Source organism: Dromaius novaehollandiae, chromosome 3, assembly GCF_036370855.1.
Source record: "Dromaius novaehollandiae isolate bDroNov1 chromosome 3, bDroNov1.hap1, whole genome shotgun sequence".
In the NCBI taxonomy this organism is placed as follows: domain Eukaryota; kingdom Metazoa; phylum Chordata; class Aves; order Casuariiformes; family Dromaiidae; genus Dromaius; species Dromaius novaehollandiae.
The window spans coordinates 50,107,325-50,124,693 of NC_088100.1; the positions used below are offsets into that span (position 1 = coordinate 50,107,325).

The 17,369-nt window shown below is 40.8% G+C and overlaps 1 protein-coding gene and 1 long non-coding RNA gene across 5 annotated transcripts in view; one reads left to right on the forward strand and one right to left on the reverse strand.

The window, feature by feature from the left end:
• Window positions 1–3,405: 3,405 nt before the first annotated feature.
• Window positions 3,406–16,856, reverse strand: LOC112995118 (uncharacterized). Of its 2 annotated transcripts, XR_010388317.1 has the most exons (3): window positions 16,411–16,854; window positions 7,923–15,960; window positions 3,406–3,649 (listed from the first exon to the last, which is right to left on the reverse strand). It is a non-coding gene; the product is annotated as an uncharacterized LOC112995118 (long non-coding RNA). The 2 variants fall into 2 exon arrangements; XR_010388316.1 differs by having other exon boundaries at window positions 3,406–15,960; window positions 16,411–16,856.
• Window positions 16,857–16,899: 43 nt separating this feature from the next.
• SOBP (sine oculis binding protein homolog) overlaps window positions 16,900–17,369 on the forward strand; it is a 118,945-nt gene continuing 118,475 nt past the window's right edge. For 2 of the 3 annotated variants that reach the window (XM_026119907.2, XM_026119909.2), the window contains exon 1: window positions 16,900–17,354. In XM_026119907.2, the coding sequence (XP_025975692.1) occupies window positions 17,259–17,354 (96 nt within the window). In that variant the 5' untranslated portion in view covers window positions 16,900–17,258. The remainder of the gene's footprint in view (window positions 17,355–17,369) is intronic. The other variant, XM_026119908.2, reaches the window with a different exon arrangement.

Consider the following 17,369-nt stretch of genomic DNA (forward strand, 5'->3'; position numbering starts at 1 on the left):
CATCACTGTCTCCTCTCTCTGCAGTTCCATGTGCCCAAAACTTTAGTGAATTCAGAGAATAGATTTTCTGTACCCAGTAAAAGAGAAACTTTCACTGGCCATCTTCAGAAATTTGATATAAATGATTTGCTCAATTCCCCATCAGAATTTTGTTCAACTACCTTGGGAAGAATATGATCATTCCGTCTTTACAACCACTTATTCCTCCTAAAACTTCTAATAAAAAAATGGTCTCATTGACTACATTGTCATGCAAAAATGAGGGCATTGTGTTTTTAAATACAAGACACGTCTCACTTTATTTTGTTTGCATTATCCCACTTGATTAAAAAGAGTTACACTGAAGGATAATGTAAAAGAAGGTGCAAACAGAAAACAATTCAATCACCAAAAAGATGAAATGCGGTGCAAGAGAACACCAATAGCTCTTGAAGTTATGGAGGGAAGCTGTTAATAAGGAATACTCTTGCCTGTCTCTAGTGACAATAACAAGGGGTTTATTGTTCCTGCACCTGAAGTAAGACTCAAAATGGACACCAAAACTGTAAAAGTTATTACTCTAAGGAAAGGGGGTTTGAGTGTGGAGTCAACAGCTGGACATGCCGGTGGCATCTAGTGAGCAGCCTTTCCCAAACTAGAGAGGGAAGAAACTGGGATGAAGAGAACCTGCAAACACTGAAGAGATTATCTCTGGGAGAATAATTTTGCTTTGAAGGAGCTGCCACTGAGTCATTTTAGTCAGCTACTGTCACAGAACAAACTGTTGGTAAGTAGGGAGTTTCAGCTTAGAAACGCAGTCTAAAAATGATAGAATGCAACAGTGTGTTTCTGTGCAGAGAGACTAAGTTAATGAAAATTGCCAGAGGGATGCACTTAAGAGGAACTACCAAGGTACCTCATCCTGCAATGGTGACAAGTTCCATGATTCATTTCTTGAGCCATATCCATTCTTACACTGAATGTGGTAAGTGTTCTGTGAAAAAACTAACATGATTATGTAATTAAAGTCTACTTAAAATAATAATACATATAAACAGAGTGAGGAGGATTAAGCTTCTATGGGCAGCAAACCTACCATTTCCTAATGTGTGAAACTTCAGCTTTTCAAAATCACTGTTCTTTTTAAGTTCTTGTTATTTTCTAAGAAACTGAACACCTCTGCCCCCTTTCAAAATACCTTTATGTAGAATTCTACCAAGTCCAAATGGTTTAGAAGTAGGGCAAGAACCTAAATTGCCACATGCAGCACAATTTGCCACAAGATTCACCAGTAGCAGCAGTAGGCTGGCATCCCTTAAAAACGACAATCACTAGAGAAGTAATGCATACATTTTGTGAGTGAGTTTCACAGCTTCTTTCTTGCTTTCTTTCTTTTTTGACAGCAGAATAATGTGGACGTTCTTGGTTTTGAGAGGATTATACTTAAGCAGGCTCTGTCTCTCACTCTTAGCCCAACCCCTTCTTCCCTTTCCTTCGCTTAACAACTTAAGAGTCTAGGCTATTTTTGACTACTAGTCTAAGTTCATAGTTTCTTTCCCCTAGCCTCTTCACCTCTTTGCTCCAGTCCCACACAGACTCCCTACAGGCTGTTGTTTTTCATTCTAGCTAGAGCCCCCTCATCTTTTTCTTGTTAAGTTCCAGTGATCTTCCTGTCTTTACACTCTGCATCCCAATCAAGGACTCTTCTTTTTATACGTATTTATGAGTGGGACTGTGGGGAGCAACAGAAGCACCCTCTCTGAGTTCTTGTGCTCAATTCCACAAAGGCCTCTGTTGCTAGGAAAAGCCATTGCAGGAAAGTCTTGCCCATCCCCAGTAAACTTACAGCAGATGCTCATTACGGTTGGATTTTTCTGACAGTAGAATGTGAAAACACCATTCTGGCCAGGGGTGGGTGTTTACATTTTTTAATAGAAACAGTCTGAGACATTCCCCACCCCTCCCTAGTCTCACTGCAAATCCTTTGCCAAATTTGAATTTTAGAATATGGAGATACTAGGATCTCTCAGTCATGCTGTCCAACAATATTGTTTAACACAAGCAAGATAATGTATTTTTCCCCAATCACATTCTGCAAATTGACTCAACTATTTTAAAAATCAGCTTCAGGCTGAGACATGAGTCATAGAAAAATGAATCACAAATTAGTTAAAATTTGACAAGGTCATAAGGCATCAAAAGCCAGAATCTTATACTGGGTAATGATGGACAAATTTACTGCTTTTTGCTACTTGCACTGCCTATAATTTAGAGTTGTTCAGTACCTCTCTCCAAAAACACATCAGAAGCAAAAATATGATGTGCTTACTGTATTTTAAGTTGTGGACAAAACAACATGCATTTTTTTTCTTCTTGGCTCATTTCCCCTCAGATTCAACAGAAAAACCCACACTATTTCAAGAGCTCCAGTGACTATACAATAGATGCGTCTATTTCTTTTGAGTCTTAAGTAGAGAAGAAAAATGAAGCTTTATTTCCCTCTATCAATTGACATTGTTAAGCCTCCCAGGAGGAGAAAGAAGCCACTGCGGGGGATCAGTATCAAAGTTGAAGAACAAAGATGAAAGGTGAAGAGACACTTCTGTTTACAGCAGCATGCTATGGACTAATGTATCAGAGAATAAGGTGCATCAAAGCCACCACTAATGCCAAGTCTGGATATCTTTTCTAACAAATGGAATGAGGAAATATTTTATCGATTTCCACCTCAAATAAAACTTTTGCAAGGCACTCTCATTTGACTGAGGAACATTTGACCTTTCTGTCTTTCATAGTTAATATAGCCTTGTCTAGATGTTGCTTTTTTAACAAGTTAAATCTTTGGCTGTATGCTAAAACTCTTTCCAAAAATGAAAACTGACAGAAATATGTGTATCTGTTCCTTCTGAAGCTATCCAAGTAGTTCACACACACACACATACATGCAGAGAATTGATTTAGTTTGTAACATCCTGGGGAAGTAGACAGTTATGATCATTTCCATTTTGCAAGTCAGGAGGTTTAACAGAGAGGTTATGTGATTTGTCCAAGGTTTCACAAAACCCCTAAGGCAAACTGAGGAAAGAATTCACTTCTCTTGACCTCCAGTTCTGTTCCTTGTCTACAAGGCTGCCTGTTTTCCTACTAGCCTACAGACTAGAGTATGGGATGAAGGCCTTACTGATTCTAGAGCTGGATGTTGAAACAACAGCATCACAGCAGTAGTGAAGTTCCATTATTTTCAGCATTGGATCAGATTCTATTTAGATGGCACTCATTTAACTTCAATTGGTTTTAGTGTGAGTCATGTCCCCTGGACAGAACTTGACACTAAAAGGTATTAAGTTTTAAGCCTAAATGTACATACGCAGGTACCAATATCAGAACATGATTTGTTGCTGGTTAATAGAAGATAATAAATGCATAACTGTTTCAATTGTATTTAATAAATAAATAAATAAATAAGCAGACATATAAAGGTCCATTGTATGGTGTATATTATCATTTTCACCTTGCACACAAAACACAGTGCTATAGTACCTAGTGAGTGCATAGCACAGATCAGAAGCCAGGGCTGCTGATAGCTCTTCCCAGTGCTGCTCAGGCAATGGGGCGTGCCCCTCCTGCGCTGCATGCTCACAGAATGCAGCTCCATTCTCACCAGCTAGTGCTGCAAAGAAAACAAAATCAATTGAAATCCCTCCATTTTAGCAAACCAAGTAGGAACAGAAACAGATGAATGTGCGGCTGATAACTCCCCTCCCTCCTAGAGTGACTATTTTTTTGCCTCTCAACCCAATTTCAATTGTAAGACAGCTTCTTAGGCTGCTTCCTCTGACTGGCAATGATTCCCCATGGGTGAATTTGGAGAGGTTTGGAGGGTCCTTTAGAACAGCAGTGTTTTAGAGCTGAGTAATCTACAGAAGGACGAGGAGGAAGACAAGTACTGTGCTGGTTCTGGTCATAGGCAACCGAAGCTGACATGGGATCCATCAGGCAGTAGAATACCAGCCTTTGAGCATTCTGCTTCTCCAGTTGCCCCATACCTACTCCATTATTAACTTCCCTGTGAAACCTCAGCTGCTTAGCCCCACCTCTGCAACTTAGCAACCTATTAGCTATTCGTGTTTAGCTGCATTCTAGTAGCAGTGGGAAGCTCCATTCTGACACGTTTCAAAACTGTGACAAAGGACATGATCCCTTGTCTAAACAATTCATGGTCTTGACAAGAGTGAAATGCAGCAAACAATATATGATAGCCAAACTGAACAGAGGCTTACTCACATGCCCTCTATTTACCCCCCTCCCCACAAATCTATAGATTTTATGTAGATTTTTTTTTCAGTGAGTTCCATCCTAGCATCCTTTAAAATCATAGAAGATGGTGAGATTTGTGAGAGTCCAGCAGAGAAAATAGGATTTTGGATCTTAGGTGAAAAATAGATTGAAAAACCTCTCCCTAAAGCACTCCACAATTATTGGGATGGGATACAACTGAGTAATTTCCTAGTTTAGTAGGAAAAAAGGAAAACATACAGAACATATAAATTTTCTACGGATTTAAATAAATGTAAGCATTTCTCACTTAAAATGCTTATTTCTCAGGGACTAAATATATGTAATTTATGAAGTGTTATTTATATTTTGCTGCTTGCTATTCACATGCATAACCAAAGCATAGATAGAACATTAAATGTTCTTTTTACTAATAATGATCAGTTTGAGGGGGAAAATCTGTACACCTTCTTCTGTCTTTTTCAATTTTTGAACTTACATGGGAAGCTATATATTCTCCACTAAGGCTAGCTGGACTTTTCCTCTGCAGTGAACTTTGCAAAAGTCACTGGTGCTTTTGTTATTACCACCTTGGTTTCTGTGCCTTTCTATTTATGACTCCCCCTTGAAGTCTGCGTGAAAGATCCAGTTCCTGAAAAACCTACTACCCACTTCCTGAACAGTGCAGAACAGCAGGAACACTCAGCACCAGGGACATGGCACTAGCTTTCTGTTTACTGACGAACTTCAAAGCTCTGAGTGCTCAAGGAAATGGTTATCTAAGAGGATCCTCTCACTCTCTGCCCACTCACTGCGTAAGATCAGCTGGAGAGTAACGTCTTTCAGGGAACCAGGTCTGAATATATGAAAGTCAGTCTAGATGATAAAGAAAATGGTTTTAAAATATGAGTTAGATAACCCAAGTTAAACAAAATCATTTGAATCCGTCCTTGTAATTCTGTATCTGAACAAAGTAATACATTTTAAACAGCCCCAACTAAATGGCTTTGGGGAATTAAAACAGCATAAATTAAGATATCATTTATCTACACTATACTCACCCACACTATATGGCCTATACATTTTCCCCCAATGTAGGGAAAGCCTTCTGTTCAATAAAAGGTGTTTTTCAGTAGGATTCCCTCTGCTTTTGAATTTGCCCCTTTGTCAAGGTGTACTGGAGACAAAGAATGGTGACCCTCAGCGTACAATGGGAGACACATTTATCTTTACCTAGCCTTGACTCACTTCATCGGTTCTTGTTTTAAACCCTATAATTGAAATGCCTGGTTGCCACTTCAATACATGGTCTAAAACGATTAAAATAACAATGTGGCAATCATTGCTATTCCTGTTGTACAAGAGAAAGAACAATTGATTTAGGCCAGTACAGTAAAGTAAGCTATAGAAGGGAAATAAATCATAAGCTACTAATGCAAAATAGAATAAAAGAATATTGGGCCAGATGAAAGGAGCATCTAAGATAGTATCCCCTGTCTGTGATAACAGCCAGAATGAAATGTTTAAGGGAAGAGAATGAGAAATCAAGCAAGTACAGAGAAGTATTTCCTGTGGCATGCCCTCCCAGATTCCAGCTGACTGCACTTCAGACACTTCTCGACCCAGATGTTCTATCAAGTCTACCATGTTTAATAAACCAAACTGGATGTATTTTCCAGACCTTTGTGTAAGTAAGTTCTTCTTTGAATCTGTTTACACTTTTGCTCCCCCAAACATCCTGTGGACATGCGTTCCACAGTTTCATTATGCATTTTGTGGAAGAAAACACTTCATTATGTTTATTTTAAGCTTGCTGACTAATTGTTTGCATTCAAAGCCAATAAGGCATGCCCAAGCTAGTCTAAAAGAAGGTTTGAACAATATATCTTTCTGTCCCTTTCTTTTTTAATTCCTCCCCATCTTGCTCACTTTTTCTGTCTCTCATTCCCTCTTTCTTATATCCTCATATTATCTCTGGAGGGATTTATAATTACACCTGAATTACAAATGCGTACCTGTTGCATTCCAAAATTTAAACAACAAAAAATGTGGCAATCCTTCAGAGAAGCACTATTCTAGAATGATGCCACCAACTTGTAAGTTTAATCTTAAACTTTGGCACCTCCGTTCTTTTCTGAGCTTCTGAGTGACAGTGACCTGATTTTCCGAGGTGCTTAGCACCCACCACTTCCCGGGGGGAGCTGCAGGCACTCAGCGCGCACAAGGGAACACTTTTATGCAAAGTGTCTGCCTGACTCTGGGCACTCAAGTATTAAATTGTTATTCTAGAGTCATCTTTACAGAGTAGTAACACAGGAAATAGTAAGCCCTGGAATGAAATTAAGGACCTTAAGATTGGCTGTGTAACCCTTATTTGCAGTGATATAAAGTAAGCAGTTCTCTTGAATTAAGTATTACTAAACATGAGGAAAGATCAGTCTTCTCATTATTTCTTCAGGATCAATGGTAAATGCTAGAGAGTACAATCATCTTACAGACTTTGGTTAGTATAAATGTACAGACCACTGCTGTATCAGGAGTCCTTCTTGGACACCTCATTTTCAGATTTATATCTGTTTTCTCAACAAAACATACCTAAAACCTTAACTTACACTTTCACCTCCACAACCATCCAATAGACTTTTCATCTGTCTTATGATTTTCCCATTTTTCTTTGTTTCTCTCTCACTTTTGGAATTTGCTCAGACCTATTCTCTAGCCAAATTTCTCTTTTTTCCTTCAATACACTCCACTTTACATGTCTTTTTGCTTTCTCACCACCTTTCTATGTGTCAGCCTTGTTCCGTTTCTTCTCCCCAATGGCATTCAGAACTCCTGCCACTTTCATACACTATCACCATTTTAAGCCGCTTTCCCACATGCTTTCTTTCACGGAACACCTTCCTTCCACTTATTTCCGAAGCACAGATGCTTGCTCACTTTCCATGATGGCAACAACAGCTCTAAAAGAAACATATCATTTCCCCTCCTGCAATTCATGCACAAATGCCTGGCATGTGCTGCCTGGAGAAAGCCTTTCAACTTTGAATTTCCTTGCCTTTGTGGAAGCTGTGAAAAAGTCTGATAAATTACAGCTTTGGCAGTTATTTCAGATAACGTTATTTGCAGCCAACTGAGGCAAAATCTTTCGGTGGTGCCATCCCTATATTCTTTCAAAAGTCACTGGTGTTTCATGGGTGAGCTCAAAGTCAAGCTGATTCAAAGGGAGGCTCACGTGCCACTTCCAGGAAGGTCACGGTACATGTTCTAATGGTGATGGCACTATTCTACAAAGTATCAGAGCTGGGTTCTGCTTCAAGCTGTGAGATTCTTCAAGTACATGAGCTTTGGGCACTTATCTCTCTGGGCCTATAATTTCTTATCTGCAAAATGAACTGATAGTTGCAATATTAGTTAACAACACAGGTCCAGACAAGGAGGCTTCAATTAATCATGTGGGCAGCTAAGTTTTGAAGTTGGCCTTGGACCTGGTTTTGGTGTTGGCAGTACAGGTTAAGTCAATAAACTTCAGTCTCCAGCTTCTTGCACTGGGGCTAAAGTGGTTGCCCCCCTTTAATTGTCACACAGTTGTAATATGAAAGAGGCAACTTCTCAGGTTGTCCTGAGAGGTGGGAGGCAGTGATCCAGAGCCTTGGCAGTTGACTTACCACTTGAGCTCTCAGGAGTGATGGTGCATCTGGGGACTGCTAGCGATATTCTAAACAAAGTTCAGACCACAGCATGGCAGGGGTTGGCATGAACATCCATAGTAGGAGCAGGATTTCAATCCATGGTAGTCAAGATATATATGGAGTTCCTGACCCTTTACTCCCAGGAGTTTGCCAAAGCTGAAGTCACTTCCCAAGCTATCTGGGGATGGAATTTGTATGTAACCATCACCTATTAGCATCCTCCTGTGATCTGAAAGGGAGTAGTGAGGACAAGTTAATTCTGCTTTAAGTAATTGTATTGTGAAAAGAAATTAATAAGTGCATGTGACTTCAAGAAGCTTGGATGGAGATGGATGCATATATGGGTCCTGTTCAAAGGAAAAAAATCTTATCTGTGTAGAGAAGGATTCTCTTTGAGCAAAATAGTGCTTTTGGCTATGGCAATAAGAAATACAGATTGCTGTCATTATATGTTACATGCGTGATTTAATTATGAAAAGCAACACAGTTCAGGAAAACAAAATCTTTCAGATAATAGTTATACTAATTGCTTAAAAAGAATTATTAAACAAATTGAATAAATTGCTGAAGAAATGTATTGACAAGAATCTCATGAAGTTCAACAAAGGAAAATGTGAATTCCTGTGCCTGGGGAAGAATAAGCCCATGCACCAGGACAGGAGGGGGACCAACTGACTGGAAACTAGCTTTGCAGAAAAGGACCTGGGCGTCCTGGTGGACAACAAGTTGACCATGAGCCAGCAACACACCCTTGCAGCAAAGAAGGTCAACAGCCTCCTGGGCTGCATCAGGAAGAGTGTTGCCAGCAGGTCAAGGGAGGTGATCCTTCCCCTTTGCTTTGCACTGGTGAGGTCACATCTGGAGTACTGAGTCCAGGCCTGGGCTCCCCAGTACAACAGAGACATGGAGCTACTGGAGCAAGTCCAGCAAAGGGCTACTAAGATGATTAAGGGACTGGAGCATCTCTTATATAAGGAAAGGCTGAGAGAGCTGGGATTGTTCAGCCTGGAGAAGAAAAGGCTCAGCAGGGATCTGATCAATGTGAACAAACGCCTGTGAGGTGAGTAAAGAAGACGGATTCAGACACTTCTCAGTGGTGCCCAGTGACAGGACAGGCAATTGGTACAAATTAAAATACAGGAAATTCCATTTAAACATAAGAAGTAACTTTTTAACTATAGAGGGACAGGTTGCCCTGAGAGGTTGTGGAGTTTCCATCCTTGGACACAGTCAAACCCAACTGGACACAGCCCTGAGCAACCTGCTCTATTTGACTGTGCTTGGGGCAGGGGGGGTTGACTAGATGATCTCCAGAGGTCCCTTCCAACCTCAATGATTCTGTGAATAAAGACTGTTTTCCTACACTGGAAATACATGATACATCCTAGTCCTGAAGATATTTCTGTTATGTATTCCCAAGGTATGTTTGGGTTTTTTTTTGAAAGACTTTTAGACACGATGATGTGAATGCATTGCCATTATATATTAGGATGTGTAAAATTCATGTAAATATAACTGAGAAGATCAAGAGATTGAATCACATGTCGTGTAAGATTCTGGTGAGATGCTACCAGGAAAGCAAGCATTGCTGTAGACGAGTAATTGTCAGATAATGATATGTCAAAGCCCAGCTTTACCGAGGTCTAAATCATTTAGCATATGCCACTTTAAATATCTTGGCATGTTTCTTTAGGTCCAGGAAAGAAATGAATAACCTACTGTATCTTGTATATGCAATGCAGGGGATAATTTGGACAAAATGATGTAATGTTTTTGAAAGCCTGACAAGAAAATTAAGCATAAAAAACTCCAGAATGACTTTTATGAATGAAAAGAACCTATAATTGTTTTCCATCCCTTGACAGATGTTACTTAAACTGACATACTATATCATGCAACAAAGCTCACTGGGGAAATACAGGATTATTAGAAAATGTATAAAACACTTTCTTTATTGTAAAGATTTCTTTTATTCATCACAGAAGGACAAAGAGAGGAGGGGTTCCTTTTAAGAAGAACTTGATGTAGATCACTGTAATAATGTTTTAAGGAGTGTATCAGCACGATTGATCTATTAAAAAAAAGAATCAAATTAAAAGGAAGGGAGAACTCTCTGCTATATCCCAAACCCACGCAACCTCTCCCCTTCTCCTCCTCCTTTCTCTGTCCCGCACATCTTTTCTGCATTGTCTGCCTGCCTGCTTAACTTCTTGAGGTACGTAAATCATAGTAGCATCTGGGAGACTCACCCATACATTAAAATGAAAACAAGAAGACTTCTCTGTCTTGCTGCGTTTGCATGGAGAAGGGAAAGAATGGGAAGGGGTGGAATATGTTGTTGTTGAGAAATAACAGGTGAAGGGCCGAGTTTGACTTGGCTGCAAATATTCTCAGTTCACCGAAGAGGAAGCTTTACAGCTGTGGGCCAGCTGCAGAGAGAGTAGGTCTTCACCCCTCACCACTTCTGAGTTTGACAGTTCTCTGGTTTCAAGGTATGAAAGAAACAGGAGATGGAAAGATAAGAAGTAGGAGGGTCTCTGAAGTACCTTAGACTTACCCCAAAGTGGCCTTTTAAAATACATGTCAAAATTTTGGGTTTCAACTACTAGGAAATAAGAAACCCTCAGGAGAGGAGGGCTTTGGTATATACTCTTAACAACATGTATTATTGAGCAAGCAGACCACTGTTTTGAACCAAATTAAGCTTTTTAAAAAGATTCACAAGTTTCATTCTGAGGTACAGTCCTTAGCACTAACGAAGTCTGGAGGTTGCGGATGTGTAGAACATCCAAGTTCAAGTCTAGTATGATGTGTTTAAGTTTCTTGCTCAGCCACAGATCCTTCCTATTGCTACACCTGATCTTTGGCATTGCATTCAGAGTTACTGAGTAACCACAGCAGATAGGATGCAGCAGTAGACAGATGGTAGAGTTTTTTCCCCAAAGTCAATATTGGTGGCCAGGGTAGCTTTTACTAATTTGGTTTTACATGCATTGCTGATACCTTTTTAAAGGTTTAATCTCAACTGGCTTTTAATGACATTGGTTTTCTCTGATACTGAAGAAGGAAAAGACTTCTTGTATACTTTTGCTGTAGGAAACATTAGAAATTAAACAAACAAAAAAGGCATTTTAGTAGAACACTCAGAAGTATTTAACAAAGCACCAGAGAAACAAGTTAACAGTTCTTTCCGTTTATCAAATTACATGAAGTTTCAGGCAAGAAGAGCAATCATTAATTATAATAAGTTAAATAATGTTTCTCTACATTTGCCAAAGCTTTAAAAAACATTAACAGTGTTAGGACTTTATCTTGCCATTAATCTGCACAGATTCGACACTGATACTCTAAAGCAACACAAAAACTGAAATGTTCATTAATATTAAAATACCTCCAAACATTTCCAGACCTTCATATTTGGAAAGCCGCCACTACTCTCACTTCAACTGCCTTACTGTGTCTGCTTTGGAGAGGCTACATTTTGACATTTTGCAGAACAGCCTCTAATCGTCTAAGGAAACTCTGGATTGAGATTAGTATCCACAGCAGAAAGGAATCTACAGACTCTACTGTGTTACTAATGCTATGGGCATTCATCCAATTACAAGAATGAATGGAATGTACTAGCTCTAAAAGGTATGGGTGAAATAACACTACTGAAGTGGAAGTAGGGATTTGATGGAACTGAAGTTCACACGCATGTTTTCCATGTGTATGAAGATGGCTGACTGTATTAAAAAAAAAGATTGGATTAAAAGATCCAGTTAGATTAAGATTGGATTAGGATCCAAGATTAAAAGATATTTTAATTAATTAGTGCATTTATTTGCTTCTAATGGCATAAATAATCTATCACCTTAGCATGTCTTACAAAAAAGTCAAAAGAACTGAAAACATTTCCACTTCAAATTGAACGAAAAAACCCCCAACAAAACAGTACTTTTCTATGAATACATATAATGAATTTCTTTGCTTTGCAAACAGAATACTTGAGTTTAAATTGCTATTTATTATGGCTTCACCTGAAATACAGGTGAACTGAGAATATATTAGCTTACAAAAGATTGCATAGACATTTGTTTTCTACAATGATTGGCATTACTAGGTGACCTGATGGAGAGCTGAAAACTTCTTGGCAAGTAAGGAACAATAAGGTAAATTAACAGCAATTTTAAGTGAAAAAATAGTAAGAACCACATGTTCATTTTGGAGTGCAAAGTCTGGGGCTATTACTTGGAAAAATACAGCAGCTCTTCCTTTTTTCCTTCTGCTTTCTCCCTAGTGTGTCTCTATGTGTGTTTGTATATTTATATATATATAAACACACACGCACACACACATTTCCTCACATACAGTTATACATACGAGGTTCCATGGTGCATTTTCTACAGTGTTTAAAAAGACAGAAACAGGAGGGGGAGCTCTCACTGCACCAGCCAAGGCAGAAAGCAATCCGTTGGGGAGTGCTGTTCACTCAAGCTACGGAGAGATGGGGGAACTTGGTCTGCCATTAGCAGGCAGGAAGCTGTACTCCACTCCTTACACTCGGTCTTTTTATGTGGTAGTGGAACTGCTACAGTAATTACTCTGATTTTCCCAGGTTTACAACAGTGCCTTAGCAAAATATCATATCATTTCTAGTTTGCCCAGAGACTGCCATTTGTGCCATTTGTTTGATGTTGTTGCCTTTCTCTTTTAAGCTGTCATGCGGCTTACATATTTACCAACTGGAAAATCAGGCCTGCTTGTTTATCTCATCCTCTGTGGCAGACAATAATGAGAAGAAATACCTCAATAATAATATTAAAGAGACTTACACATTAATAAAGACCAAATTGAAGAACTTATAGAGATGTGTTGCTTTTATGTTATCTAAAAATCAACTCCAGTAAATGGATAGGTACCCTTTTAAAACACATCAAAACTAATAAATAGGAATATGAATAATAGAGTATAAATTAAACCAATTTACTTTAGGCAACTCATTTGCACCTATCATTTTATGCATAATATTTGTTTTTCAGAAGTCCAAATTACTGTGCTTGCAAAAATTTAAGTACAAATTTAAAGCTGGAAATGCAAAGACTGGATAGAACAAAAGTACTGAGCTTAGCAAATCGCCTTGTGCATTTAGGGAATGGAAGAAAAAATCCAGGTTCTTCCTGTGACTCAGATGCAGCAGGGACCTAAGCCTGGGCCTTGCAGGTGACTTAGTTACCACCAAAGACAGAATCACGTTTTTTCTCTTCCCAGCTTTGAAAAGAGCTAGATATCTAACCAAAAAAACCCAAACCCTTCAGCAAGCAAGACAGTGAGAAACTTACTCTACTGCATTGTGATTAGGGTACCGATCATGGAAGCCCGTAAGAAGTTTCTGCTTCCCTTCCAAATGCGTTATGGTAGGGAGTATGAACCTCTTTTTTTTCTCACATTGAAAAATATTACTTTTGCTTTGAATCAGAATGGAGATGTATTTTGAATACCCTGCATTTTAAGAATTGGGATTCTTGTTTTCCAATCCACACTATATAATAGACTGATTTAAAATCCTCTTGCAAATTTCCCATGGGATTTGGCGTCATTAAACTTAGGGGCAAAATCCTCACTGATTTCAGTAGGATCAGGATTTCATCTTTGGCTGGTAGTTGCTAGTTGATATCATGGACCCTGTATTTCTGTCTTGGTAAAACAAATGTGAATAATCCTATTGATCCAGTCTGCCAGAGTTATTCACCTGCTTGCAGAATCCATGTTGAGCAATGCTGAACCAGGTTTCTTTACCAAAAACACAGGTTTTCACACAGGAAATATGTGCTGCCACATTTCAGTAAATGTGTTTAATGTTAAGGTCTCTGTAATGTCAATACCAGATTTATTTTCTCCTAACTTGATGGAGATGTTCAGATCAATGCCATTATGTGACTCACAAATTTATGGCTTCCATAGATTCTGATATTCTGTCTCCCCTTATGAGTTCATGAGCTGCCATTAAAAATCTGAAAGCATTCCTTTTTGCTAATCTTTGCCTCCCAAGTAACAAATGGAACAATTAAATGGTTTCCAGAATTTATTTCAGTATCTAAGATGTGTGTCAGATAATGCCTGAGCATTCTAAATACATTAACTTCTGTGTTGACAGTTGATGGGCTTCCATACGGTATCGCTAACAATTTCACAAGAATATATATTATAATAACATGAAATAATATGTAAACGGTAATAATAACAGTTCTAAAAAGTTAGGAGTCATGACAATTGCAGAGATAATCTGCTGTCACATGAAGAGACCTTATTATTAGGGGACAGAGGTAGAACTTCCAGATCCATCAAGAGTCTATCCTAAATGCCAAGAAAACAGGATATGCTCTAAGACCATGGTTTTCAGCCTGCGACTGATGGGGTACTGGGGGACTGTAGGCTGTTTTTAAGGAGCTTGCCAGAAGTAGCTGAGAAAACTGAGTCTACTGTCAGGAGGTGTAAACTCCATTTGAAAGGTCTCTGGAGTCTGCAAGTAGAAAAAGAAGTTGAAAGCCACTGTTTGGTGATCATGAACTGAGGATCAGGATTCAGAATCAGTAGCAAGACGTGCGAGAGGTGCTCGGTTTACGACCAAACCTTCAATTGTTAGTCAGGAAAACTGGAAGGAATGACAGATTTGATCCTAAAAGACATTCATTTTTGTCTGCTCACTGTGACCTGCTGAAGACCCTTTGCTCTATTTGGGCTTGCAGTTATACTCTCCAAACTCTCCTCTAATATTAGAGGAAGCTTTGTCTATGCTGGGAGTTCAAGATTAATCTTTTTGTTGGATTATTAACTCAGTTAGTGCAATTTGTTCAGAGAAACACTGCTTTGTTATAATATGCATAGAAAGTGTTGAGAAGTATTCTATTAGGTATTTTCAAAAGTTTCACTAAACAGAATAACCATTCAAGGCAAAGGTGTATTAGGAAAGGTTACTGAAATTTACACTATAATATCTGTTCATGTATATATATATACATGTCTCCATTTTAGGCATAACTGTTTTAAATGATTACTGTATTTGGGAAAAGTTCTAAGGTTTTCATTAAAACTGCGTTATCAGTTTTTTGGAGAAACCAGTGACAGGTCCCTGATAAAAGAATTAATTTTGTCTTCTTCATTAGGACGACTTCATGTATCAGAAAGGTGGTGGTGTTTCAAAGTAGAGTAGTTTTCTGAGGTTGGCTTCCTTTTTTAAAGCAAAAGGTTTCAAAAAGCTCTGATGCTACATGAGTCTGTTTATAAGCAACTTCCCCTTGTGCTGTCTGTCTTATCCCTACTATATGAGAGCTTATATTGAGATTCAGGGCATATCTGTTGTACTTGATAGGAGTTCAACCATACTGATTCATCTGTAATAGAACACTGTGAACAGAAAATGAAGATGAGGTTGCTGGTGGTGGGGAGCACAGCAGGGAAACCTCCCTTTCAAGCACCATACTTTGGAGGTTACCTGTGTAGTCAGAAGTTAGTTTCAAAAGTTTTAGAATTCACTGTGTTTTAAAATGTTACAGGCAAAAAAAAAAAAAAAAAAAAAAAAGATTTGGGGGTCTTGTTATGGTTACTGCTGGTGAGTCTGAGGCCAGACCTTGCATTCCTGGGGCATGCAGAACTCGTCGGAAGTGCGGATCAAGTCCATGGCACATCCCTTCTCTGCGGTTTGACTCCTGCAGCTCTCTTGCTGCTGGCAAAGACTCCTCAGGGGTCCCTATGAGGTCCTGTTGTTCTGCTAAAAAGTATCATCAGTTCTGTTTTTCCAACTTTTGCCTTATTCTTCTGGGCTGTGAGGCAAGTGAGAGTACCTTTGTTTCACAATAGTGGTGACCTTACCACTGCAGATGTGGTCTAGGATTTTTCAGCTGGAGGTCTGTCTCACCTTCTAGTGCTCACCACTCTTTCTAACAGCTAAGACTATGCAAAATCCCAATTTCTTCCTATTTTCAGTGCCACAGGGGGAAAATGTGCGCCATGTCTCTAATCACTCTGCCATCTGAAGAAAGTAAGCAAAGCTCATTTTAGTCATGAAACGAGCAAAGGAATTCTGCTCAACTTTTTATGCTCAGAAATGTCAGTGATTTAAGCTTAAGAAACAATGTAAATGAGACATTGTTGCATGCAAAACGAACTTATCTTTGACAGGCTAAACAGAGATTTTATGGAGATCCTGCTCATACCCACACAGAACACATTTTATCTTTCAAGTATATTTTTTTTAAAAAAGTATAATTTTAAGCCTTACTGCAGTCATAATGAAAAATCCTGTACAATTACAATTTTGACTAATGGAACAATGGACACCCCCATATTGTATTGTATCAGGTAATTATGAACTGCCAGGGAGCAGGAAAGCACAACCCAGGAATAATCAAGTGCGTCCTATCAAACCATTCATTCTCACTTCCCAGACAGAGATAAAGAGGAAAAATAGAAGTAATCAAACCTTGGCACGACAGAGACGGCTCTCAGAGAGCGCCCGCGTCTGACTGACACGGCCCAGCGGGGCAGCGCGGGGCGCGCGCGGGGCGGGCGGCAACGGCGGCGCGTAACGGCCGGCGGGCAACGGCCGGCGGCCGGGCGCCTCGCGGGGCCGCCGCCTGAGGGGAGCGTGCGGGGGCCGGGCCAGGGGGTCGGGCTGGGCACGGTGGCGAGACGGCCGCGCGTGTGTGTGTCAGTGTGAGTGGATATAAGTGTGTGAGTGTGCGAGTGTGTGTGAGTGTGCGTGTGTGAGTGTGTAGCGACCCCGCAGCCCCCTCCCCCCGCCGGCTTTGTGTGGGGGGCGGGGCGCGCTGCCAGGCCCCCTCCTCCCTGCCCCCTCCCGGCGCTCGGCGCGGCGCCCCCCCGGCTCCCATGGCGGGCAGCGGCGGCCGATTCGGTGCCGGCAAGTCCCGCCCGCCGCCGGGCCGGAGGCCGGCCTACCCCTTCCCTCCGCCGCCCCCTCCGCGGCAGCCCGCCAGCAGCGCCACAGAAGGAGCGGGGCTGGCTGGCTCCGCGCTCCCTCTCGCAAACACACACGCACGCACGCACACACACATACACCCGCTCGCACCGCGCCGCTCCTCTCTGCTCTCCGATGCAGGCAGGCGGGCAGGCAGAAGATGGCTGACTCGCCGGGGCACCCGCGCCGCGGCCCGGCTGCGCCCCCCGCCCGCCCGCCGCCGCCGCGCTCCCCCCGGGCCCTCCGCGGCGCTGCCTGCCACCACTGAGAGCCACCCCCACCCCACTGCTCCCCTCGCCGGCCCCCCCAAGAACACCAGCAGCCATTTCATCTCCACCAACTAGGCGCAAAAAATGGCAGAAATGGAGAAAGAAGGGAGACCTCCCGAAAATAAAAGGAGCAGGAAGCCGGCTCACCCGGTGAAACGGGAGATCAATGAGGAGATGAAGGTAGGTGCCTGTGAT